General features: G+C 40.0%; 1 protein-coding gene across 5 annotated transcripts in view; it reads left to right on the top strand.

Moving 5' to 3' along the window:
* LOC131678277 (E3 ubiquitin-protein ligase Ufd4) overlaps window positions 1–27809 on the top strand; it is a 127873-nt gene that overhangs the window by 81759 nt on the left and 18305 nt on the right. For 2 of the 5 annotated variants that reach the window (XM_058958301.1, XM_058958300.1), the window contains exons 3-9: window positions 937–1076; window positions 9120–10669; window positions 10739–10875; window positions 11067–11456; window positions 24055–24526; window positions 24801–24836; window positions 25028–25368. In XM_058958301.1, coding sequence (XP_058814284.1) covers window positions 937–1076; window positions 9120–10669; window positions 10739–10875; window positions 11067–11456; window positions 24055–24526; window positions 24801–24836; window positions 25028–25368 — 3066 coding nt within the window. The remainder of the gene's footprint in view (window positions 1–936; window positions 1077–9119; window positions 10670–10738; window positions 10876–11066; window positions 11457–24054; window positions 24527–24800; window positions 24837–25027; window positions 25369–27809) is intronic. The other 3 variants (XM_058958303.1, XM_058958302.1, XM_058958304.1) reach the window with 3 other exon arrangements.

Below are 27809 nucleotides of genomic sequence, written 5' to 3'. Positions count from 1 at the left end.
ATTGACATAACCATCCGCCTGTATATATGTGTGTGTAGTACGTCCATGCTTTTATAGAGCAAAGCGTAGAAGTAAAACAAGTCCAACGCGCAAATGAATCACCATTAGCGTTTAAATTATGTGCCCTAGTGCTTGTGTGTTGTACTGAGCACGCTGAAACCGGCAGCATTAAAATGTAACCATGAAGTCAGCTGCTCAGCTCCAATGAAAAACGATCGCGGGATGCATCTTGACTGAGTGTGGCATCTTTCCAGTGCCATGAATGGCTGCTGCCGACGGTCGTGACACTGCTGTCTGGACTGAATGACTGTGGTTAGGTTGGAGCGCAACCGTGCCGTGTAGGCTAAAGTGGAGCATGTTTTCTGATATACCTTTATTCGGTTAGATGATGAAGCTTGTGTGTGGTTTGGTTGCACAGATCCAATTTACATAACCCCATTAAGACGAAGCCGAACCAATGTGGCCGTGGATTTCACTCGCCCCTCCCGTGTCCGACATTTAATGTGTGCGCGAGTGTTTCCACTTTTATTCATCCGGTGAATCTCGTTTTTTTCTATCTTCGGGAAAAGAAAATTGTCTTCAAACTGATTTCCCTTATCAATACAAGCACCAGAACTGTTTGAAGCTCAAGTGGCCTGGAAATCCAGATTCTCATTCTATTTAGTGTTTCATTATCTCACCAACACTCTTTTTATACGATATTCTTTCCATGACCTAATTAAAGTAGAAGTGGTTTTCAGGTCTCTGATTGGTCTTTCTACATACGTATATATTTAGCTAACCTTATGAAATAACCATCAATACGCTACTCTCCTACTCATACGTTGCGACGTCGCCGATGACGACGACCATCACCCATAAAGCTGCAGTCGAAAGATTGCGTAATTAGTTATGCATTTTACCGTTTCTCTCTTTCTGTTCTCCTGCTACTTCCAGATGGGTGACGTTGATCCAGAAACACTACTAGAATGGCTTTCGATGGGCCAGGGCGACGAGCGGGACATGCAGCTGATCGCCCTGGAACAGCTCTGCATGTTGCTGCTCATGTCCGACAACGTGGATCGGTGTTTCGAAAGGTAAGTGAACAGTAGTTTACATACAACGCGGCTTGTTTGTATGTTTATGTAGTCCTAAATCGACATGTTACTATTTGAAGGTCAAATTTCGAATGAGGAGATAATGGTGGAATTTCGTCATTACTATACGCGAGACTAGTTAATGAAACGTATTTTTGTGGTAATAGTAAACTGAAACTTCAAATGTGAGAATACCGTTTGTGCTGGGAAACAATCAATTTTTTGGAACAGCGGCTATGTAAAGTTCAGAATCGATAAGTTATGGTTTGACATCCCGCATTGCATATGCAATTTGTGTGGAAATTAGTATAGGAAAGGTTTCATACGTTTTTATGCAAAAAATGTCAAGAAAGTTTGAATGAAAGCATAAAGCAATAATTTTATTACATCAAACCTGTAGTATTTTAGTAGCACATTTTTCAGTTAAATAAACAAGCACAAGTTTATAAAAATATATTGATAATTGGCGGAGGTATGGATTCTTTCCCGAAACCCTTTTTTGTTTAAGAGGTTTGCGGTAATCACGATTGAAGACCAATTCAACTAAAATCCCAAAATCTATAAGTATATGAGTATTCCTCGTACCGTAATGATTAGTTGAATAAATAATATTTTTTTCCTGCATTCGGAAACGTTTTTCCTAAAAAAAATCGCTGTTTTAAGCTCTAAAAATTGTATTGAAAAACTCATCCACAAAACAAAAATTTATGCATAAAAAAGGAATTGTTAAGGCACGAGAAAAATTAATTACGATTAATTGAAAAAAATTTAAGAAAATCGGTTGAGTGGTTTTTCGGAAATCCAACCCATTTTTAAAAAAAAAACTACCTTTCGAGATAATCGAGTTTAAAATTTCAAGTTTCCACTGCTCTTGGTAGACGAAGCGCGCTTGGAAGCGCTGTAACTTTCGATCTATTTATCGGATCTCTATAAAAATATGGGAGAATATTCTTAAAGGTATGTACCCCTTAAGGGGTTACACCACTGTGGAGAACGAAAAATTGGTAAAATTCTAGAAATTTTCCTTAGCGCAATGAAGAGATAAATGAAAATCCTGTAAAATGAGATTTATAATGCTAATTGTGATGCACAAAAATAATGTTTTTAAACAATTTCATCAAAAGATGGCCGCTGGGCAGCATTTCACAAAAATGCTCATTAAAAATGACACAATAAAACATCACGCGCGACGCTCGAGAAAGCAATTTTGTATATACTGTGGAAATTTCAGCCCGATAAAAACCATTATATTACCGGTCAGCTTAAAAATTGGTTTCGTAAAAAACCCGGGTGATGCTTTCAGTACGGTCAGGGTAAGAGGCCACATAAACAAAAATTTCCACCCGCCACCAATAACACCTATTTTGTCATGACCTAGTGCAACAGAATATTTATTTTTATTAATATAATAATCGTTTGGTAGAACATATTCAATCCGCAAAAAACGCCAGGAAAATGATTATAAAGTAAAAACAGTTTTCAGAAATGTTCACAGAAAGAAAAAGACACCTAGTGTCTTCTGAAAAGTTTTTTTTGCGATGACCTTAGAAACTTTGCCGAAGACACCGATTCTGAATATTACCATTTTGAAAAAGCAGATTTCGGATATCACTACTAGGTGGATTAATGCTTGATTTGTAAACTCCAAGAGCAGGGGTTTTTATTGTGCTCGAACCAGGCCACCCCAGGCTTAAATGCAATACCCGCAAGATAATTAGTTTTAACCAAATTTTAACAGTTCTGGACCACTGTTCGGAAAACTGCACAGAAAAAGAATGTTCCCAATATCGTGAATAAAGTGCCATGAAATCTGGAACAATCACGTTTTTACGCTACGAAAACATGCCCATGAACAAAAATTAGGTTTTATATGTTTTATAATTATGTTCCATATCCCTTCAGTAACGCTATATAACGATTTTATTAGTGGAGATATGTGATTTTGTTTTGCGAACTTCAGTCACGATACCACTACCAAATCGATTTTCTGTATGTGAACTAGTTCTTAACTTTATCAACATTATTCATAAAACCAAAGGTTGAATCGTGATTTTATTGATACCTTTTGGAACATTATTCAGAGTCCGACAATGAGACGTGAACTGATTCATGATTTGTTACGTCTTGAACATGATCTGGTTTTCGTGGTTGTCAATTAGTTCACAAAATCAAAACCTATTCTCTCGTGAATTATTTCACAAAACACGGAATATTATTCATGAATTCTTTCAATCATCGTGAACTAGTTCATGATTCCAAATATGTTAGTCACGGTTCAATGACATGCTCGTGAAATAGTTCATAAAATTACAAAATGTTATTCATGTATACGTGAACTGATTCATGATTTCTAGCAAATTAGTTCCAACTCACCATTCATGCTTGTGAAATAGATCATAAAACCTTGAAATAGGTTTCATGTATTCGTGAACTAGTTCATTATTCCTAATATTACAGTCACGATTTACTATTCATATTCGTGAAATAATTCACAAAACCTTGAACTAGTTTTCATGTATTCGTGAACTAGTTTATGATAGATTCCTAGTATTATAGTCACGACTTACCATTCGAGCTCGTGAAATAGTTCACAAGATCGAAAAATTTTATTCATGTATGCGTAGATTGATTCATGATTCCTTGCAACTGATCATTCGATTGATCATCTTATTAATGGGAACGTGAACTGATTCATGATTCCTAGTACAATAGTAACGCCTGACCATGCATGTTCACGAAATAGGTCACAAAATCATAAAAAATCGTTCATGTGTGAACTGGTTCGTGATTCCTAGTATAATTTTCACGACCGAGCATTCGTGCTCGTGAAATAGCCCACAAAATTATAAAATATCATTCATGCATTCATGAACTGGTTCATGATTCATAGTACCTGATTCACGATCTATCTTGAGTGCTTGTGATATTTAGAAGACATCCGTAATCATGTTCAATTTCATGCAACTCTACACATGGTCTTAATTTTTTTTTAAATTTACAGGTGAACCAATGCACAAAAAATGGCCTTTTTTCATAAAATATATAATTATGTCCAGCTTCTAGCAATAGGTGCGAACAACAGATATAGGAAAACTATTAGAACCTCGAACATCGTAATTCATATGATTATGTTCAATGTGAAATCCGGACATACAACGATAACTGCGTTGAGCACCAAATATAGAGCCACAAATCGTGTTCGCGATGTAGTTCACAAAATAAAATATCATGATCAGCCACGCTTTCATGATCCAATTCATATTGTCACCTAAATTCGAGTAAAAAAATCCTACAGTAATTAAACATGAACATAAGTCACATTACTCCACGTAACAAATTAGAGAGTGAACAATGAAATATCGCTATATCGTGGATAAATTTCGAAAATCGTCACTATGATCCTAAAATCGTAAACACTAAGCAATACTTGTGATTAAATTGTCGTGAATAGAAATTACGAAAATCATGGCTAAGATTCTGAAAACATGAACATAAGTCACACTACTCTGCCAGAAAAATCCAACGCGAAACTCGTGAATAAAATATCACGAAAACGTGAGTATAAATTACGAATATCGTGACTAAGCCCTGAAATCATGAACATAAAGCGTGCTACTCTGCCAGAAAAATCCGATAGTAAACTCATGAATAAACTATCACGGTAATGCGATGAGAAATTACGAAAATTGCGACAAAGCTCCTGAAATCATGAACATCGTTCAAATGTCGGTTCTTTTATTCGATATACACTCAGGTTTGTTACGTGTTTTTCGCGCGGTATTTATTTACGCGGATTTTTAAATTTACGCGGTTTTTATTTACGCAGATTTTGAAATTTACGCGGTTTTCATTTACGCGGCCTGTATCCCCCGTGCAAAAAAATGAGTGTACTTTATACAAACTAGTATTTTCCCAAATTATGAACAGGAATCATAATAAAAACCATAAAAAAATCAGGGAGCAGCCACAATAATCCAACCAAACATTGCAATGTATCACAATGTACATTTTTGCGCGAGCTAGTTTTTTGAAAACACACATAGCTTCATGCATACGAGGTTTATTGCAAGAATTTCAGGAACTTGGCCACGATTTTCGTAAATCATTCAGTTCACGAAATCGAGATTTTTTGTTCATGAATTTATGAACGAATTTTTTTTTTTCGTGTGGCAACTTCCATGCTGTCATACCCCGTTCTGGTAATACGGACCCAAGTAACCATAAGCATTAAGCCATTGCACTATATTGGCTATATATTTGCACTAATGTTGCATTGAAACTCCATTATAGCATTAACAATGCAATAAAGCTCTATATTAGCTTCAATAATGCATAACTGCACAGCCGACATATAGCCTTATCGATTGCTCTATATGCGCATATAAAGCTGATATAACGCGTACATGCTACAAGGATCTTTAAAGCATGTAAGCTTTACATGCGCATTTAGTCCCATTATAGAGTAAATAGAAAGCCGATATAATGCTATTGTAATGCTTTGGGTTTATTCGTTTTGCAACTCTTCTTCAAGATTATATTCGGCATATTTCATTTCAATCGAACATATGCAATATAGTTCAGGCAGCAAACGCAGCGCACGTACCGTGAACGACGAGGCAAGGTACGAGACCTTCTAAAGGTAATTTTGGTAAAATATTCATATCATGTGAGAACAAAAACCCATTAAGGATATTCATTACAATGCTTTAGAAGAGAGTCAATTACAGTTTTAAAGATTTTAAACAGTTTTTTTTTTTATTTTAAACTTTTTGCTTTTTGCTCATCATACCGAAAGGAAACATGGGAAATGGTTTTAAAACCATGGCAGACAATAACAGCCAACTGAAGCTTTTTAATAGCATTAGTAGTGTCAATATAAGGCTTTCAAATTTGACATTTGTGCGCTGGTGCTATATAATAGCATTAGTACTGCGGAAACGAGCAGTCAATCTCTGCACAGTAATAGCACTATATTTCGCCTTTTCTGGCATAATACCAGCATTATATCAGTATTTAGGGCTTCACGGCTTTTAAGACAGCTTTATATGTGGATCTAATGCAGATATTAGGCTACGCTATAAAGCTTATTGGTTACTTGGGTAGTGTTGCGAACCTGTAGGATTTTAGAGTGCATACTGCCCATAATCGAATATTTGTCCCATTTTCTGTGAGATTTCCTATCTTTATGGCAGTGATTCTTCGTGGACCCCTGAGGGGCCGTGAAGTCGTTGCTGGGGGTCAGCCAAGAAACATATTTTCCTAGCGTAATTTCATGTCTCGTTTAAAAAAGGCTGAAAACATATTGGAAGCATGTTTATCCGTTAATCCAAGATGATTTCTGAGGCGTCCGTGGTACGAAAAAGGTTGAGAATCGCTGCTTTATGGGATTGATTTGCGATTATGATATACATCTTTTTGCTATCTGGAAGATGAACCCAGCTGAAATTTGACATCGTTCGTATCCTGTGTCTACGATCAATTTCAACGAAAATGCTGTCCTAGTTTGTCTGGCTTGGTCATTGCGATACAGTGAAGACCAGTTTCTATCAGCCCCTTGGTGAATTTTAGACTGATAAAACCGGGACATTGATAAAATCGGGACATATATTTTCTTTTCTTTTTAAGAAACCGAAGCACAATATTCTTCTTAAGTCCCTAGATATAGCCTCATAACCTTCCCTGATTATTTAGTTTAAACTTCCCTTAACGGGGGTCTGAGAGTGCAAAATTTAAAAAAAAATATTTTTTTTTGCATATTTCGGATCTCTAAGATAAGAAAAATATGCTCAAGTAAAGATTTGCTCGATTTCAATTTGATTCGTCTGCTAAAGCCTATCAAACTACCAAATATCAATTTTCATACGCAGCTGATAAAATCGAGTCGAAAAGCTGATAAAATCGGGTCTTCACTGTATCATGTTTGATTTTGTCGAAGGCCGCAGATAGACCCATGTAATTAGCATCGGTTTGTAATGCAACGGCGAATCCATTGAGTACATCAGTTGTGAACGAGAGCAGGTTGGTCGTTATCGATCGTTTAGGCATAAAACTGTGTATGCGATGAAAGTTGTCCGGCTCTCTCAAAAGTTTCCCACTCTATAGATACTGGGCTCTCCAACGAGCTCATGGATCATGCTTCGCCTCCAGACTCCGTTATCGCGTATTCCACCAACAATGGATCTTAACATCGGTCGGCCAGAAAGAAGAGAAATAGCAATAGAAATTCGGGTCTGAAAGCTAGATTCGCCTAATTCGCGAGGTAGCCAAGCTTCGATACTTTCCCAATAGCCTTCAAATGGTTAGAAATTGTTGTGTGACTCCTCATGCATTGTTCACGACGCACCTCCGTACAGATAAACCGGTAGTGTTTTGTGCAGGATACACTTCGTTCGGAAACTGCGACTCGAGAGAAGCTGCATGTGGAGCCCATAGCTAATACGACTAAAAATACGCCAAAAATGTGAACTAATTTCACTAGAGGCCAAACCATAGAACATTCTCCAAGAACTGATAAAAATTTAAATTAGGCATGGCTTACTACGATCGAATTAAAAAAAATGTAAAAAATAATGTTTTATGCATCAACCTCCGATCACAAATCGTATCGGCCGATTAACATGCTGTGCTGTATCCTGCATCTTAACCGTCACTTGGTAGTGTTCCGAATCGATGATTGCGTCCTCGAAACGTTCTGATATCGGTAATGTCTGAGAAGTGCCGACAATCTATCATAATGTGATCTGCGTGATTCTGTTTGGTTTGGTGACCTCCATGCGATGTGGAAGGCTGTGCTGGAGGCGGTGATGTCGATAAGTCGCCAAACATTTTTGTTAGTCGGCTGATGTGCGCTCAAATCTTCAATTACCGGGTTGTATTTCTCCTGCTGGGCAACCTGAGCGTTTAAATGTCCAATCTTAATGTCATGGTTGGGGGAGCGGTCATATTCAGCTGCACGTAGAATTTGCCTTTGCCATTATCGGTACTTCCGAGAAGTGGGCTATGCACGTTGATGATACTGATGTTAAAGACGCGGTCGTTGATCCTCAACCTGTACATTCGGGGATTGACAGCCCACTCACCTGATTCTGCTTCTGAAGAAAGCTATGTATATTGTCGCAGCTCTGGTAGAAGATATGGTCATCCCAAAACGTACGCAATGAGGAACCTTTCCAGCAAACCTTCTGCAGTACTACGATTTCAAACTTGTGGAGCTTAAATTCCTCATAAAGCATCCGAGTACTTCCAAGCAAATTGAGAGATCGGCAGTTTACATCACGGGTTTCTATTCGTTAGTCCTGTTTTCGAGCAGTTTTTACTAAATGTGTATAACTTGACAGTGAAATCTAGCAAAGCCATTTAATTGAACGACCGTAAATGAAATTTGCTAGAACAGAACATGCTTCGTAGATTTTCCGAGCAGCGTGCACTCAGTGACTATAGACGACTATGTACGGGGAACGTGCCATTTGAGCCAATATATTCTGATTCTGATTCCAGTGCACTAGCGCGAATGACGAAAGGATAAACTTCAAGCGTAAAAATCGAATTATATATCGTCCTTTAAAAAACCTTCAATTTAAAACCCGAAAAAAATATCCGGTTCTCACGCCCTGGGCCAGACATAATCAAATTCAACTAGTGGCAGAATTTTTCTGTCTCTGTAAAAATGCCCTCGCTGAATTTATGCAACAAGTTAGTTGAGTTACTGAATGTCATCGCTATCTCAAAACCAAGAAAACCAACCTCCGATCACAACTCGTATCGGCCGAATGAATGCAGTACTGTATCCTGAAATTGTTCGAGAAAATGACAATTGGGTCAAAACAAATGGTTTGCTGTCTGATGCACAATTTGGCACCCGCAAAGACAAAAGAACGAACAATTAGCCCATGCTCGCAAAGAGCAAAATACCTCAGTCTTCGTGCATATCACCCCTTTGATATCCATATTATTTACAAACTAGACAAACACTAAATAACACGAACACCCCGTCTACCATAGCCAATACAATAATTTTTAATAATTACCCACTTCATTTTCCAGCTGTCCCCCACGGACGTTCCTGCCTGCGCTATGCAAAATCTTTCTGGACGAGCTGGCGCCGGAAAATGTGCTGGAAGTGACAGCCCGTGCCATTACCTACTACCTGGACGTGTCATCCGAGTGCACACGGCGCATCGTTGCGATCGATGGTGCTATCAAGGCGATCTGCAACCGGCTGGTGGTGGCGGACCTTGAAAGTCGAACTAGTCGTGATCTGGCGGAACAGTGTATTAAAGTGCTGGAACTGATCTGTACTCGCGAAGCCGGTGCAGTGTTCGAGGGAGGCGGACTGAACTGTGTCCTTTCGTTTATCCGTGATAATGGATCCCAAATTCACAAAGACACACTACACTCGGCGATGGCCGTGGTGTCAAGGTTGTGTACCAAGGTTGAACCACAGGGTGTCAATGTGCAGACGTGTGTTGAAAGTCTGAGCACGCTACTTCAACACGAAGATCCGCTGGTGGCAGATGGTGCACTCAAATGTTTCGCTTCGGTAGCCGATCGTTTTACTAGAAAGGGAGTGGATCCTGCACCTTTGGCAGAGTACGGTCTAGTTACGGAACTTTTAAATCGCTTAAGCAATGCTGCTGGAACACAAACCGCTACAGGTAATGCGGGTTCAAGTTCTGCTCCTACCCCGGCTAGCCAGTCAAACAGTCAGGATGCCGCACCAACACCACAGCTCTCATCTTCAGCTCCAAAGTCACAAGGAGCGGCTGAAGCTGGACGCTCCAGCCAATCCATTGCTACCACTATATCGCTTTTGTCGACTTTATGTCGAGGTTCGCCTTCAATCACTCATGATTTGCTTAGGTCTAATCTGCCGGAAGCAATGGAGCGAGCTTTCAAAGGTGATGAACGATGCGTGTTGGATTGTATGAGGCTAGCGGATCTCATTCTGTTGTTACTGTTTGAAGGCCGACAAGCACTTGGTAGGGTAGGTGGATCCAGTGGTCAGTTGGCACCGCGTGTGCGAAGAGCAGATTCAAGTACTGAACGAACACATCGACAGCTAATCGATTGCATCAGAAGTAAGGACACGGAAGCACTCATAGAAGCCATCGAATCGGGAGGAATCGACGTCAACTGTATGGACGACGTTGGACAAACTCTTCTGAACTGGGCTTCAGCTTTCGGTACTCTAGAAATGGTAGAATTCCTATGTGATAAAGGTGCTGACGTAAATAAGGGCCAGCGAAGTTCCTCTCTGCATTACGCAGCATGCTTTGGCCGGCCAGGTATTGCCAAAGTGCTACTCAAACACGGCGCAAACCCAGATCTACGTGACGAAGATGGTAAAACACCACTGGATAAGGCACGGGAACGACCGGACGAAGGTCATCGCGAAGTTGCAACAATCCTGCAGTCCCCCGGTGAGTGGATGACTGCCGCTACGAGGTCAGATTTGAAGAGTGATGCAGAAGATGGTGATAGCGAACCGCGAGGTGATCCAGAGATGGCTCCAGTGTATCTCAAGTTCTTTCTCCCCATATTCTGTAAGACGTTCCAAAGCACAATGCTAGCCAGCGTTCGGCGATCTAGTTTAGGTATGTCACACAAGAACAACAATATGATTTACATTTGTACACACTAAACTGATTTTTTATCGGTTTTAGGTCTGATTAAGAAAATGATACAATACGTCCAACCGGAGATGCTTTCGAGGCTCTGCTCTTCCGAGGGTCTTCAAAGCCACGAACAGAATCTCGGAACGCTACTAGTCGAAGTAGTCGCCAGTGTCTTGGACAATGAGGTAAGCAGTGGTATTTAAGTTACATTTCTGCTGCACACTAACAACGTTTCACAGCACAAATTGGTCTTTTTTCGCTCTGAGTTCAAAAACGATGTCTTTACACTTTGATCTATACAAATAGAGCCATAAAAATGTAGTTGTCTCATTGTTTTTCGATTCAAGTACTAAAGTGATTTCAATACGGCTTGCAGATTAGCTACAGCTGGCCATCGCAGCCAACACCGTCTCTACTGCCCTTAACCGTTCCTCCTCCTCCAAACACTAGTAGCAATAGCATTCTAGCCAAGTTCAGTTGTGCGAACAAAGTGAGCAAATATGTCCAGAATTTGAGGCTGCAACAGCAGCAGCAGCAGCAACAACAGCCCAACCAGCAGCGTCGTAACTCTAGCTCTTACATAATACCTCCACCACCGCCAATGTTACCATTGACCTCGTCTCCAGTGGCGGCCCATGCACCGGCGCTTTCGTCATTGTCCGGCGGTGAAATCTGCCATCACCATCACTGTCGGGATATCGGCAAAAGCAATAACAACGCCGCCAAAAGTTGTGCTCAAAGCAATTGGTCTGACCTTAGCATTGCGGTAATGAAGCTTGATGAATTGATTAATGTTATTTTTTTTATTTTTATGCTACATTTCGTTACTATCTTACCTCTCGCCCATATCTGAATAACAATCGATCATTTGATTTAGGTACATTGAATTAGAAAAAATGCACCGTCGCGAAAGAACTTGCGAAAAGCTAAAATGGATACCTCGAGAAAAAATATCAACATTTTACTAGTTTGACACTTACCGCGCATATTTACATACCCACACATTTAAAAAAGATTATAGCAGCTCACTATCAAAAATATGCTCAGACATTACCGTAGTAAAGTATTCTGAAATCAGTATTATTGGAATTTGAATAATTTGGAACATTGCGTTGAACCCAATAAATAGATGTTTGACTTCTATATCCTGTCGATGATGTCATAGCATATACACTACATGTAGTGAACCTGTTATTGAATCTACGTCGCTGCACTTCCCAAATCGTTTCTGTTGTGCCCTAAATTTACTTATTAAACTTGGGTCATTGGGTCCTGCTCTATAATGTTGTTAATCTGATAGTTTTCGACTGGTGTAGCTTTGAAGGTGTTTGCAGAATACCCAACCGGAATTATGGCTATGGAAATCTGTTTCACAATTTTATTGAAAACTAGGAACTGTTTTTCTACCGTATCTTATCATTTTTGCCGAGATCTGAACAGCTATGAGATCCCAGCTTATAATTTTGTTTTACTGAGATCTCAATAAGAGTGACGTTCGTTAGCTGAAACTCGGAAAATGTTTTGCTAAAAATGTGTAAACAAGTGTCACTTTGACTTTACTGTGATATCAATTTATTGACTACACACAATGTCAAAATTGACGAACTGATTTGAGTGTTCAGATTTTTCTGATATTCTAAGATCATGTCCCCTGCGTGATTTTGTCGATTGAAGTGCCTTATTGTCACTGGTTAACTGGTTAACTTGATATCCTTCATATGGTGTAACTTTGACGGTGCCTATCTTAAAAAGGTTTAGGTTTTTGGGCGTATATTAGAATCCACCCAAAACGTTTCTCTCGTTTATTAACTCCTCATATACAAGATTCTTTATATCTTTTTTTTGTAGTTTAATCATTAGATAGGGAAAGAATGTCTACCATGTCAGATCCAGGCTTAGTTAGTTGGATGTCATTGTGACGATTAAAGTGTTGAGCTCCATTCCGAGCCTTCACCCCTCGGCACAAGCAGAACAACAAGATAGGATATGCCAGGAATAGAAAAATCATATCTATCACACCACTTATAGGCAGTTTTTTTGCATTAGTCAGGTGATACATTTCAATACCCGCACTGCTTGTCAGGCGCAGGGCATTTCTCTATCCAAAGCTATAGCATAGGGTAATGCGTTGACGCCGGAGTCGCAAAGAATGCCATGTCGCAGCCAATTTTCCCATTCCACTTGTTCAGTATTTTGATATGTTTCCACGTTACCACTGACTTAGTCAAATAAACTACAAAAACGCGATCCTATCCTTTTTGTTAAGGAAAACGTGTGTGTAAACATGCTTCGCTTATCTCTCACAATCGAAATATACTGAACACATGCAGTACCTACATATTTATGATGTTTAAAATTATTTTAAATCCAGACTATAGAATTCAGCTTACCCAAAAATAATTTTAAAATCAACGCAAATAAAAATTATGAGCCACATGCCTTCTTTTCTATTTCGACTATCAAACATGTTTAACACTGAAATAAGTTATGCCACTGATATTTATTTACTCGAGCAATTGAAAGCAATTTTGTGACTACATGCTGTTTAAGACCTTGAGTTTAATTCAATAGTGATAAATAACAGATCGACTGATTATTTGGACAATGTTTGGCCATGGGAGTTTTATATGGCCAACATTTGGCTCATTTCATCGTATAACTTTATTTACACTTGAATAACGTTCCAAAATCATTTTTTGCTTTACTGCTCTGCCAACAAGGAGTAAGGGGATTAGGTTAACTACACTTCCGTACGTATTCTTTGGTCTAAGTTGCATGATGACTGATGTTTCTTGCTATCAACCAATAAATGTCCTCTGATTAAATGAGGCTTTTAGGAGATAAGGCGAGACACAAGTATTTTTGTTGAGGTGGGACGGGTTGGTACTGGGTCTGTGGCTTTCGACTGGCATGGTCCATTCTCGTTGGTACGGATGTCTTCATAGCTGGTTGGAGAATGTGTGTTCCTACTTACAAGTGAATTGATCACTTCGCTTGGGTGGGGATACATGTGAGTCCTGCTAGTTGTCGACACTTTTGATTTTGGGTATGTTTGCTGATTCAGGGAAGGAGTGCAAGACCTAGACACCTAGAAGAATGTTGATTGTCTCACTCGACCAATCACTTTGGTTCTTCAGTAGCTAAAATGGCTCATGGTTCTTGGAAATGACGAATCGCTTCCTCAGATCAGCGTTGAATGCCCAGTAGTTCAAATGGGCATTCGATTCGAGCAGATTGAATCGGTCGGAGTAGTCTACGAGAGCAGAGGTGAATATCTCTCATGTATCTAAAGAAGAGAGACTGTTTTTATGGAACTTAAAAATATTGTCACTAATCTAGCATATGTTCCTAGTGTACCAATATCGACTAGTACGAGGACTATCAACATCTGTTATAAGATCGAGAAGAAATATAGCTCTGTTGTAATGAGAAAAGTATTTGCAAGAGCATCTTTTATGGCATTTATTAATACAGTAAAGACCCGTCTTTATCAGCCCCTTGATGAATTTTAGGCTGATAAAACCGGAACATTGATAAAATCGGAACATATATTTTTCTTTCTTTTTAAGAAACCAAATTTCTTAAAATATTCTTGTTTAGTCCCTAGATGTAGCCTCATAACCTTTCCTGTTTATTTAGCTTAAACTTCCCTTAAGGGGTCTAACAGTGCAAAATTTAAAAAAAAATATAATAAAAATATGCTCAAGAAAGGATTTGCTCGAATTCAATTTGGTTCGTCTGCTATCAGCCCCCTACAAAATAATACATGCTTTCTAGGTACAGCCAAGAATGACGAAGAATGATCGCAAAATATGCAACAAAAAACTTTTTTCTTATAGATCTGTTGTTTGTTTTCATTTTCGGACGTTATTCAATATATTTTACAATAACACGGTTAGATTCAAATTGCATGGTGCACGTTGACACCGTTGGGCATACGAAGAGCATTTTTTTCCTACTTGTTGGATATAAACCAACATGCCTCTTGACCATCATTAGTGATTACTTAGAGATTTTGTTCCCTTTTTTATCAACGACTAAGAGTGAGTCATTTTTCTTTTGTGCAACTCTTGCTTGAGAACTATAACTCTTAATATTGAAAAATATTTCAAACCTTCAAGTCCCTTGCTAATTAAATGTCGTTACAACATAAAAGAGGAAAAATTGACTCACTCTTAGTCGTTAATAAAAAAGGAAAAAAATGTACCATGATGGGGATCCATCAAGCAGCTTTGGATGAACGCTGCCGACATCGTGTAAATCAGCAACACATGTGACAATATGACACAGCTGCTGAGGCAAAGACAATAGTCAATCAAATAAAACACCCCGGTAAGCAATTAGTGAGGACAAAACTAGCTCATTCAAAACTTTCAACGTTGCAAAATGCTTAGTGTGGAAGTTTTCCGTGATTTAACTTTTCGTAACTACACAGACTCAGGTGACTTCGCATTTAATGTCAAAATATTCTGACTCCTGCGCGTAGAAGAAAAAGGTTAAGTCGCCGTGAAATTCTAAGCTTGCTCATACGACCCTATTCCACGCTTATCTAAATTATCTTCCTTCAACTCCTTGCTCTTCCTTGAGTACTATGGCTCTTAATATTGAAAAATATTTCACCCCTTCCAGTCCCTAGCTAATTAAATGTAGTTCAAACTTCAAGATTATTTACATTTAAGAATTGATAAAAATTTAGTTTCAGGCGTATTGCTCGTCAACATTCGAAAATAGTACAGCAATTCACTCCAGCAGAGAGTAAGACTTAGATGTATAGGATTTGAGAACAGTTCCTGCGGATACTTAGAGTGTCGAGGTGTATTAGCAATTTTACTACTGGTTTTGTAAAAAATACCCTCCTCTTTCAAAACATTTTATGACATAGCGCAATGAGCCTATCTTTTACCAATTTCTATTATTATCATAGACTTTTCTACGGCTCATGTACGTACACGTCACATGACACAAATACTACTTCACTAGCGGGTGGAAAATAATAAACGAAAACGGCAAAAGCAAATGGGATTGTTTTCAACCAGTAAGCTGCATTGGTGTTCGTGAGACTGGCCGACAAGAACTCAATGCCAATTTGAGCCGCTGGTTAGAGCAGCGTCTACCATCTTTGTTCATCGCCTTATCTCCAATGGTGGGACGATAATTGGGGTATTCGATGCGAGTTTTCGTTGCGCTTAACAACGCATTTCACATTTTGTTTGTGCAGATAGAACGTTCTCAAGTGAATGGTCTGCTTTAGGTGGCAAAAATGAAGCCATTGCTCGAGTTTTTTTGAAAGGTAGAAAAGACCCAGCTTTTTGAAAATTTGGGTATATTTGCACGAATATTTGAAAAAGTATATTTTTTCCTTTTTTATTAACGACTTATAGTGAGTCAATCTTTTTCCTTTTTTATATTGTAACGACATTCAATTAGCAAGGGACTGGAAGGTGTGAAATATTTTTCAATATTAAGAGCCATAGTACTCAAGGAATAGCAAGGAGTTGAAGGAAGAAAGTTTAGAAAAGCGTGGAGTATGGTCATATGAGCAAACTTAGAGTTTCCCGGCGAGTTAATGAATTCTGGAGAGAACAAACCTTCACACTTAATTTTAACTACTGGGTACAGTAAAATTTAACTGGGGTTTTTGAACAGCAAACCGTTCGGTAATCAATTCAGTCAAACAATTCGGTTATCGAACTTTCCGTAATCTGTTCTATACAAACGTCAAAAAACTGGCCAGTCAGCAGTTTCCTCTGAAACTGGCGACTTGACAGATGATTTGTTGTACCTGTTTTGTAAGTTTTTGGCGAGGTTCGGTACTGTTGGTATAATTTTGCCGAACAATCAGTCAGTATTTTACTGGATAATATATATCTTTTAACTACTTTGATTGAGTTCTGAAATTATTGTGATATATTGTTTGATAGCTTATCTAGTGTTATAATTAATAAAAAGCACGATTTCCTCGATCTTGTAATGCTGATTTAAAGTTTCCATTCATTATGATGGAAACGAAATCAGCGAATAATTTCCATGGCTATCAAGTTTGTCTAATTTGGCTGTTGCAATATCATTGTTGATTTTGTCGTGGGCGTCTGATAGATCCATGTTATACAGTTTATATTCAGTCCGATTCTCGCAGTCTCTTTTGAAAAACACTAATGCCTCTTCCACTGCTCTACGATCAACATCAGCGATGTCGGTGTCCTACACGAAGCCAAGAAACATGTGAGATCTCGTGATGATGGTTCCGTTCCTTTGCACATCAGATCGTATCGTAGCTTCGAGCGCTATGTTGATCAATAGATTAGAGAGTGTATCACTCACCTTCAATCCATCTGACGCCAAAAACCTGTCGAATGTCTACGACTATTTTTACCTATCCAGCGTCATTCGAATTAGATTAATCAGTTCAGTAACGAGATTCGTCTGTAATTTTTAATATTGTAGATGTTTCCAGCCTCATTAGAGGAGATATAAATGAAATCGAACCATTACAATGTGGCTTCTGCGAAAGTTATTTCCATATTAGTCAACAGTGCAAATAGGGAGCTCTTCGCGCAAAGCAAAGCTCTATATGTTTGTGCAGTTTGCCAAAATGAATTGAATGGCCGTAGTGTAAAATCATATCTGTCCGATAAGATTGCTCCCGAAACCACTTCGCCAATTGAAGGTGGTCTGCCGTCCCAGGTTGAACAACTGTTCAAGCTAGTTGAAAAGCTAAGTGATAAAGTCGATCGTTGCATTCCGATGGATGCTTCTGCAGATAAACTTTCGATTCGCTCAAAGATTGTCTGGCCAAAACTCAGCAATAAGCGCCGTCGTGGTAATGAAGGACAATCTATCAGTGTACCGTCAGATCGTGGAACAAATACCATCGACCTCAGCGATTTGTCTGCTCCTTCTCTGACACCTGCGGCTCGCCCGCCGAAATTTTGGCTCTATTTATCCGGCTTGCATCCTTTAGTTACTGTTGATGACATGCATAAAATTGTCTCACGCTGTTTGAAATCAACTGAACCAGCTGATATTGTGCGTCTGGTCCCAAAGAATATGGATACAACCAATTTAACGTAGGGTGATGAGCCTGTTTGCGCCATGTTTCTATTATCACCCTACCCATTTGAAGCCGTTGGTTAGAGCAGTTTCTGCCATCTTTGTTCAACGCATTGAGTCAAATGGTAGCGCAACAATAGGGGCACTCGATTCGAGTTTTCATTGTGCTCAAACACGAGAATTTTACTGTTTTCAACGCATTTGTGTTATTATATTGGTTCTTAACAACGAAGCAAAGCGGTTGATGTCAATTTTTACGCATTCCATTGATTGTAAGGCAAGAAATTACCGAATTAGTGAGGCACCTTGCTTAGTATGGTGAAAGTAGGCTCATCACCCTATGTGTCCTTCAAAATTGGTCTGGATCCATCAATAAAGGAACTTGCTCTTGGCGCTACTACTTGGCCGGAAGGAATTTTATTTCGTGAATTCGTCGACTACTCAAAAAACCAAGAAGCAATAAATCGCAATCTTCAGTTACCGTAAAACCACTTCATCCTGACAACTATGTAAGGCTTCTTCCTCCAGACGGTGGAGACTCTAGGGTTTCCTCAATCCGTAATAATTATTCTGCGAGTTTCTGTTGATGGTGGGAACCCTAGGGTTTCCACCAAAGGCAAGTATCTTTCTACTGTACCAAATATTTCCGGACCTGATGCTTCCCAATTGCAGCACCCGACCCGTGATGATAGGCATCTATGGATTTATTATCAGAATATAAGAGGAATTCGGACTAAGAGCGACGATTTCTATTGTAACACACTGGACTGTAACTTAGATGTCATCATTTTGATCGAGACGGGTCTCAACGCAGCTATTAATTCGTCACAGCTTTTTGGAAGCAGCTACAGCGTATACCGCTGCGACCGGAGCCCGAAAAATAGCACCAAAGCAGGTTTGGGAGGCGTGCTGATTGCTGTGCATCATCGATTCATCAGCTCTAATGTGAATGTAACCAGAAGAGAAACCTTAGAGCAAGTGTGTGTGTCGCTGACCATTGGATCCAAACGACTGTTATTGTGTGCCATTTATGTTCCCCCCGACAAGAGTAAGGATGTCGGCATACTGAATGCGCATATTGAATCGATCCATGAATTGTGTGAAAATGGATCCGACACAGATCATGTGCTAGTTTGCGGTGACTATAACCAGCCTAGGATATCCTGGATGAGGGATGATGATGGAAATCGCCCGTGTGACTCAGTGGTCCTATCTGCTGCAGGCTCCTTATTGGTTGATGGTATGGACTTTCTTAACTTGCATCAGACCAATCTCATACGCAATCATTTAGGCGCACACTTGACTTGATCTTTTGCTCACTGGATATGCCGATTGATGTAATGTGTTCTATTTCACAGCTGCTGCCCGTTGATCTTCATCATCCGCCGTTGGTGATTAGCCTACCATCTTTGGTACCAGACATGCGTGAATCAACCTATGATAATACTGATTGCGAGTTGTTGCCGTTGTACTATAACAAAATCGATTTCGATGCACTTTTGAATACTCTGTCAGTAATCGATTGGGCAGTTCTTTTGGATGGACAGAACTCTGACGATATGGCTGAAACGTTTTGTGCTGTGTTAAACAATTGGATGGATACGAATGTACCGGTCCGTCGCCCCGCTATTTTTCCCGTATGGAGCACGTCTCTTCTAAGAAAATTAACCCATTATTGCTCAACTTATTTTTCACGCGCATCACAAATTGTGTTTTCCGATCGAAGAAAAATGATGTGGTCATTCCAGTAAAATTATTTTTGTACTCAAAGTAGCTGATATTATAAGGAACAACCAGTGAAAATTTAAGATTGATCGGTTAATCGGTTCCTGAGATATCGTGATCGCCGCGGATGAACTTTTCAACAAAATACAACTCCGAGATAATCGAGTTTTACTGTCGGTGCAGCGAGTCAACGTTCTAGCGTATCAAACACTACGTACCGCCTACAAGTGGTGAATGGGTAGCGATCTATGAATAGCTGTAACTTAAGTTGTAGTATTCCGATCTTAATGAAACTTTGAGAAAATTTTCCTCAGCGTGTGTAGTTTCAGAATATCTAATTTACAAAAATTCGATTTTTTTCATCCTAACAAAAATGTGTAACCCCTTAAGTGAAAATTTATTAAAAACAAAACATAAACACCGGTTTAACCACTCTAACTTCTCTAAACATATTCTGCAAGAGTATATGAACAATATTAACTCGTTGATAATGCCTGTTCTGCGTTATTAATTGAGTAATAGGAGTTATTCTTAGCACCTACTATATATAGTAGATTGGGCAATAATGGGTTAAAACGGAAACGTAACGCTTCCCAGCGTAGGTTACGACATCACCCCTCACTTGAAAACAAACGTAACTTTCATCTTGCATGTAATGAGTATCGTCAGCTGAATTCCTCGCTGTATAAATCGTACGTTTTGCGGGTGCAATCTGGGTTGAAACGAAATCCAAAAAAATTTTGGAACTATGTGAACTCGAAGAGAAAGCTTTCCTCAATTCCATCTAATATTTTTCTCCCCAATGTGGAGTCATCAATAAGCGATGAGAAATGCGAATTGTTTGCTACTCATTTTTCGTCGATATTTGCTGCGCAATCGGTTACGTCATCAGAACTGGATTTAGCACTATTAAATGTTCCAGGTAACCTATTAGATTTTGATAGCTTTGAGGTTACACCTGCAATGGTTACAAAAGCCGCAAAGAAATTAAAAAGTACATTCTCGCCTGGCCCTGACGGCATTCCTTCTGTGGTGCTATGCCGTAACATTGGTGCCCTTGCAGAACCGCTATGCAGAATATTCAACCAATCGTTCGCTGATTCGAAATTTCCTGCAATTTGGAAGCCGTTCATGGTTCCTGTCCATAAAAAAGGAGACAGGCGGAGGGATCACCAGTTTATCTGCGGCATCAAAAATCTTCGAGATTATTGTGAGTGGCATTATTCTCGAGAGTGCCAAAAGCTACATTTCTAGCGACCAACATGGATTCATGCCTGGACGATCCGTCACAACGAATCTTCTCGATTTCACTACTACCTGTTTTGAACACTTGGAGCGCGGGACACAAGTGGACGTTATTTACACCGATCTAAAGGCAGCGTTTGATTCGATTAATCATGATATTCTTTTAGCTAAGTTATCCAAGCTAGGTGCATCGGAGCGCTTTGTTCAATGGCTGAAATCTTATCTGACTGGTAGGTCTCTTCGTGTCAAGCTCGAATCGAGAACTTCGTCGTGTTTCACCAACCAATAGGTTTAAGTTTTATTTCATGTAGACAATAGTCAGATGAAAGAATAAAGATAATAATAATAATAATAATAAAAATATTAATAATAATAATAATAATAATAATAATAATAATAATAATAATAATAATAATAATAATAATAATAATAATAATAATAATAATCTGTAAGCTTTCTCAAGAATGTTTGGGATCGCAGAAGAGTAAAAGTTGTGCATGTCAGATCGTTGTGCGACCTCAGATAAATGCAGCAAACATACAAAGATCGGTCCGGCAGTGAAACGTGTACGACAATCTGTTTCAAACTTTCACATCCGGCATCTTTAGTACAGTCCCAGTTAGATTTTTCTTGGTCCCTATTAGAACACCACGACTGCGGGCTAGTAGAAGAGTTTCGTTCGCATCGGTAGATTGCGGAGTTCGTCGATAGCTCGGCGTTCAATATATCAACACGTAGTCAGGTTTCGGTGAGAACGATAATGTCGTAGTCGCAGGAAGTGAGAGCAAGCAAGAAGACCTGCGATTTACTTTTCATTCCGCGATCGTTCTGGTGGTAGACGAACAGAAAATCAAATCATGTGCTGTATGCGACTGTATGATAGGAAGCAAAAGGTTTTCAGAGAGCGGATTATCATTCAAAGGAAAATACTCGACTGAGAAGTGAGTTCGAAAGACCCCATCACGAGCGCCGGGAGAGCACCTTGTAGGCGCGACGTTCAGCAATGTCGGTGATTACTCGGTAGCTGCAGCAATCCAATTTATCGCCCTTTTTATAGTCTCTATCCAATCCTCCGGTAAAATCTCTTCGTTCCACCTAGTGAAGTGCACTAGCAAGTTCCTCTTCGCCGTGTTTGAGCAGCTCACATGACAGTTGATCATTGCAGCGGCTTTAATATTTCTCAACCATCCGATCTTCTCAATCACAGGTAGATCCGGTCCTGGCAATCTGTCGTCGGTTGCTTGTGTGCCCAGGCTGATTCTTATGCTTCTCTGGTCGTCTACTGCTTCGCCATTTAGACGTACGTCATTATACTGCTTCCACCTTTCGATCATCTTACACTCGTTCAAAAGTTCCCGTTAGCGTCTCGGCACATGTCGGCTTGTGGCACCTAGCCTCACCTTCTCGTAAAATTTCCGTGTGTCGTTAACGCGGTACAGCTGCCTCATCGCCTCGCTAATCCGATCTTCTTGTAAGCGCTTTCTACACCGACATATCGATTTTTTCGATTCCACGCTTTTCTGTATAATTCTTCGTTTACTTTCGCACGGGGCTGCAACACCCTCGAAGGTACTTCGGACTATCATTCTTCGAAATGCTGCGAAATTCGCGCTTCGTTGTCATTTGGAACGGACTGTCCGGTTCGCTGACTGGTTTATACATACCCTTACAGCCTATCTGAGCATTCGTGTCGCCAATAACGAGCTTAACATCCCGCTGCGGGCAGCTGCCATAGGAATGCTCCAGACGTGCATAAAAATAATCTTCGTGAGGGCAATGCACGTTTATGATGATGTAGTTGATGAAACGACCTTTGATCCTCACTACACATATCCTTTTAGAAGCTCGCATGTCACTTGATCAAACGTTGGCGCATCTTGCTTAGCACTGTAAACACGGTTTCTCTCGGATAAAATGTGGCCACTCGAGGCCCGTTTTTCTACACCTTCTGTCCCGCTAACAAAATTCCTGTAATACTACGACTTCGAAGTTGCGAGTTGGGAAAACAAGCGACTTGTAGTTCCATGTTCCAAGTTTCCAATCGTCGCTTGGGCTTGTGCCGATTTTTTCGATCCGTGTTTTCTTAAACAAAAATAAGGAGAGTCTCTTTATTTTTATTTATTTTCAGTGTTCCGTCAAAAAGCTCCACAAATTGTTTTGTTTTCTGAGCGGCTATTGGGCCTGCACTGATGTACTGTCTCGTCGAAGAACAGGCATGTCGGGGTTTGTTTGTGTCCGCCATCCCACCTACGGTTAGGTTATAGCGCCCATGATCGCACAAAATACAAACAGCACACAAGTTGTGTGCAAACCTAAAGCAACAGACTGATCCCGAGTGATGTCTCGGAAAGCAAGCGAAGAAGTTTAATCTAATTGTTTTCCATATGGGTGTGCCAGGCGTTCGCTTCCCACACTAAAAAACAAGGGTTCTTTTTCGCTTATTAATCAGCCAAAAATCACTCGGAACTAACCATTTGATTTGGACGTTCACAAAAAAAATTGTTTCGATTTATCGCTTAAATGGTCCCAAGTTGATGCTAGTTACTGAGGAGATGAATTCAATGCTCAACCGTTCGACTTTATCAATAATAATCAACTAGACAACAAAATTTAACACACAAAATTCAGGCTGAAAATCTTGAGTAAAATGACTAGTTGATTACAGTGATGTTTTGAGAGAGGTAATCATTCCAAAGCTATTCGCAATTCTTCGTAGATCCATTAAATTTACTGAACAAAAACCTGTTGAAATGTGCAAAAAAATAGTTCATCATCAGTTTTCATTATGTCAACCAAACCTTGATGTTGGCCACATTATCATTATTCTCAACTATTGCTGCTATTGTTTAAAACCAAAAAATGTAGTCCTATAATAACGTTGCATCAGAAACGTCATCCCATGTGAGAGGCAATTATTGTAAATATTGTTTGTCAGACATTTGCTCGTATTTTAATTACGGTCGTCACTAATAGTAACACGAAACACTGCAATAATCATGCTATTAAATTCGTTAAGTAGAAAGAAGTTGTATCCCCCCTTTGTCCAATTAAACACTTTATTGTTCCCATCTATTGGCATTTACCAACGGTAGCGCACACAAACGTGGAAGAGCAAACCATATCGCGGTTGTTATTGCTTTTCCTTCCGTTTTCACTCTGATCAATTGTTTATTACATTGTTGTATCCCTGCTACTACTACCAAACTAAGCACTAAAATCAAGCGAGTGATTGTGTGTATTTTGCTAACTTTTCAAAACTCGTTACCGACATGCAAATCCTATCGAATCGTCGATCTTCGTCATGTTAATACCGATTTGCTTTTTTCACTTCCTATCCACTGTAGGACGATGAAGATGGTCACTTGGTGGTACTAACCATCATCGAGGAGTTGATGTCGAAGACACAGAACGATTTCCTCGATCACTTTGCCCGGCTTGGGGTGTTCTCCAAGGTACAAGCCTTGATGGGAGATCCTAGCTTCGGTGGTGAGGGAGATAACACCGACGTGATTAAATCAGAAGACTCGAAATCATCCACACAGGACCAGTCGCCGGTTCCGGCCGTTCCGACCAACAACTTGGTCGTAGCTGTGGCGACCAGTACAGTGGAAGATGCCAAAGAAATTCTCCCAGGCAAGGCGTATCATTGGCGGGATTGGAGTATTTGTCGTGGACGGGACTGTCTGTATGTGTGGTCCGATTCAGCCGCATTGGAGCTATCGAATGGGTCCAACGGTTGGTTCCGGTTCATATTGGATGGTAAATTGGCTACGATGTACTCCAGCGGCAGTCCGGAGAATGGAAGCGACAGTTCAGGTTAGTAACGGTTTTTCTGTTATTTTTTTGTGTGAAAATAACGTGTGCCACTCCTGTCTGTGTGTTTGCATGATCTACTACTCTTACTGGACAGATTAATTTGCATGACAATTGGGCTTCTGCATATGGCTACGCATTCATTGTGACATTCTTGCCGGTGTCTCGTTCATGATTCCGCAGAAACATTTTCGTTCAGTGTTGTGTCGCGATGCAATCGATATTTTTGTTGATTTAAATTTCCGTTTGTTCTCAATTTCAATGTTCTTATTTCTAGGCAAGGGTAGGAGTGCGGATTCCTTAGCCGGCGAAGGTGAGACTAGACAAAATCATCATCATTATAATAGCCACTGACAAACACACACGCACACAACACATTTTCCACCAATATGCGAGCCAAATATTAGTCCCAACTGATTTGTCCTGTTTGATCTGTAGCTCTGTAACTTGATAATCCTTAAATTAATGAAAAATGAACAACCAATACTCGTTCTACATTCACAGAGAATCGCGGTGAATTTTTGGAGAAGCTACAGCGAGCCCGCGGTGCCGTCCGTCAGGGGACCGTGTCGCAACCGATTCTGTCGACTCCAAGCCTTTCGCGGATTGTTGTTGGCAATTGGGTACTGCAGAGTCAGAAGGAACATCAGCTACATATCAACAACTCGGAAGGGCACCAGGTTACGATTCTGCAGGACGAACTACCAGGATTCATCTTCGAGAGTAATCGTGGTACGAAGCACACCTTTACGGCGGAAACTACACTCGGACCGGACTTTGCGGCCGGTTGGATCAATACCAAGAAGAAGAAAATGCGTTCGAAGGCCGAAGCACAGAAATATCAAGTAAGTTATTATACCGGGGAAGCACCATACTTGACGCTTATTTTATTCAGAGAGAGCATCTTTCTAACCATCATTTTAATTGGTATTTTCCTCCCAGCGACTCATAGCAACCAAACAATGAGTAAAATTGTGAAAGTGAACATGGTTATGGTAGCTTGTGCGACCACACCTGGTTGCTATTTCGTTATTGATCGGAACTAGCTGAAATTGCACAGAGAATCAATAGATGGTAATACTTGGAAGTAACAAATCATCCTTCAATGTGCAACTTCTGATCATCTCAAATTTTTATTGTTCAATAACGGCGCCGGCAGGCCCGAACTTACATTAGCAGGAAAGGGAAGGAATGTTAGTCCGCTTTTGCTAGATACCGTATATACTACGGCACATTCTACAAGTATCACGGGAGGAGGGAGATTGTTAGTAAAGATAGGGATTTGAAATTTTACTGCAATTCGCACGCGATGCAAGATTTTAGGAGTCTCTGGGCGCCCGGTAACAAGGAAACTCAATAACCTTCTTTAGGTGTTGGGGTTAATATGATCCAAAATGTACTTTCAAATGTGCTAGAAGTTTGGAATTTCTTGACTTTTCCTCTTTCATTAAGAGCAACGATTTTTAATAGAGTCACAAATTTTCGGACATTCCTGATTCAGAAGGGCTGTACAAAAATGTATTCGTAACTGTGTTAGCGGGTCATATTGACCCGGATTTAGTTTAGTTTTCAATTTGTTGTCAGGCTCTGCTCGGGACCGGATTCAAGATATCGCATCGAATGAGCAATCGATGTGAGAGATCCCAAAATCGATTTTTCAGCGGGACTTCGAGACTCATCGTATGGGTCGACTGCATGCAGCCTAAGGCGATACGCAAACAACGATACTGAATTCTTTCGAGTTTGATGAAATGTATGTTCGCAGCGGAGCGAAAGCAGAAGAATCCTTATTCCATTACCGAAAGTATCATTGTTTGATACATCCTAATTAGGTCTTCTGGGTGGGCACCCCATCATGATCCGGTTATTGTACGAAGAAAATTGATCCTTTGTTGGCATTCCTGTTTCAGATACCTGATATAGCACCCCCAAGTACCCTTCGAGTCGAACCAGACCCCCTGATATTTTACTGTGAAGACCTGAGCGATAGTTTGACCCATTAATAGAAGGTGTAGTTGTGCTGGTTCACGCTTCTTAGAAAATACAACTAGCTCAGTTCGTAGGAAGTAAACTGATTAGCGCGCGATTGAACATCATCTTAGCTGGAGACAGGCCAGTAGTTTCCTGAGGTGTCGAGTGATAGAATAACGAATACTCGTAAATATCTTTCTTCCAGTCGGTGTTTTGTGCCACGCTTATTTTGATCCTTTTTCTCCAGTTACGATTTTGTCTCTCGACAGCGCCATTGCGTTCAGGCCAATAAGGAGTAGTTAAGTTCAGATGTATGTTGTAGGAATCACAAAACTTTTTGAGCTCTATGGCACGAAACTGAGGGTCATTATCAGTTGTTATCGATTGAGGTATGCCAACTTACTGAACATCTTCAGAAGTGCCATCACAACCATTAAGGAAGTTGGATGCTTCATTGGTTCTACCATGGTATATCTGGTTGTATAGCAAACTACTACGAGTAACGAGTATTCATTAGGTAGGCCTTCAATGAAATCCATTGCCAAGTCCTGCCATGGCAGACTTGGTAGTCTTCGTGCCATAGGGCATGGTGGGTCAGGCTTCGCCATCATCGTGCATTCCTTACAGGCCTTCAAGCACTTTTCCACTGCGTTCCAAACCTACAAAAATGGTACCTACCCTGAGTGAAAATGTGGAAACAACATTGTTAGTCAGATTCTTACCAGGAAACCACAATCTCGATCTTAGGTGTGCTTTCATCGCAGTTGCACCTTGATGACCTAAATGTGCTATCTCTGTAACTCTTTGTTGAAGAGCCGTGGGAATCACAATTCGGTCTCCACGTAGAATCACGTTTCCATATTGTGTTAATTGCTCTTTAATACCAAGAGTCTTGAATTGGATGGGAATATTTGTCCAATGGTCTGTTGTCAAAGCGTCACGAATTTTCTGCAGATCAGAATCTTCTGTACTAGCACTTTCCAATTCTAGCTTACTAATTCTACACGGTTGCATGTAGGGTGCTATCCAGCTAATAACATCTGTCTCATACCATCTAGTAGGTTGAGATGAGCAGAGTCTTGAAAAAGCATCCGCAACATTTTTATCGCCTGGCTCGTAGCGCGTCTCGAAATCAAAATTCTGTAGTCTTAGTATCCACCTTTCCATTCTGGCAGACGGTCTTGATCGTACTCGGTCAAATAAGTAAACAAGTGGTTTACAATCCTGATGAGGGTAAAGCGTAATCCGTAAAGATAGATGTATAATTTTTTCATCGCCCATATAATTCCGAGGCACTCTTTCTCAGTTTGACAGT

Source organism: Topomyia yanbarensis, chromosome 2 (genome assembly GCF_030247195.1).
Source record: "Topomyia yanbarensis strain Yona2022 chromosome 2, ASM3024719v1, whole genome shotgun sequence".
In the NCBI taxonomy this organism is placed as follows: Eukaryota; Metazoa; Arthropoda; class Insecta; order Diptera; family Culicidae; genus Topomyia; species Topomyia yanbarensis.
This window is presented reverse-complemented; position numbering and strand designations above follow the sequence as displayed.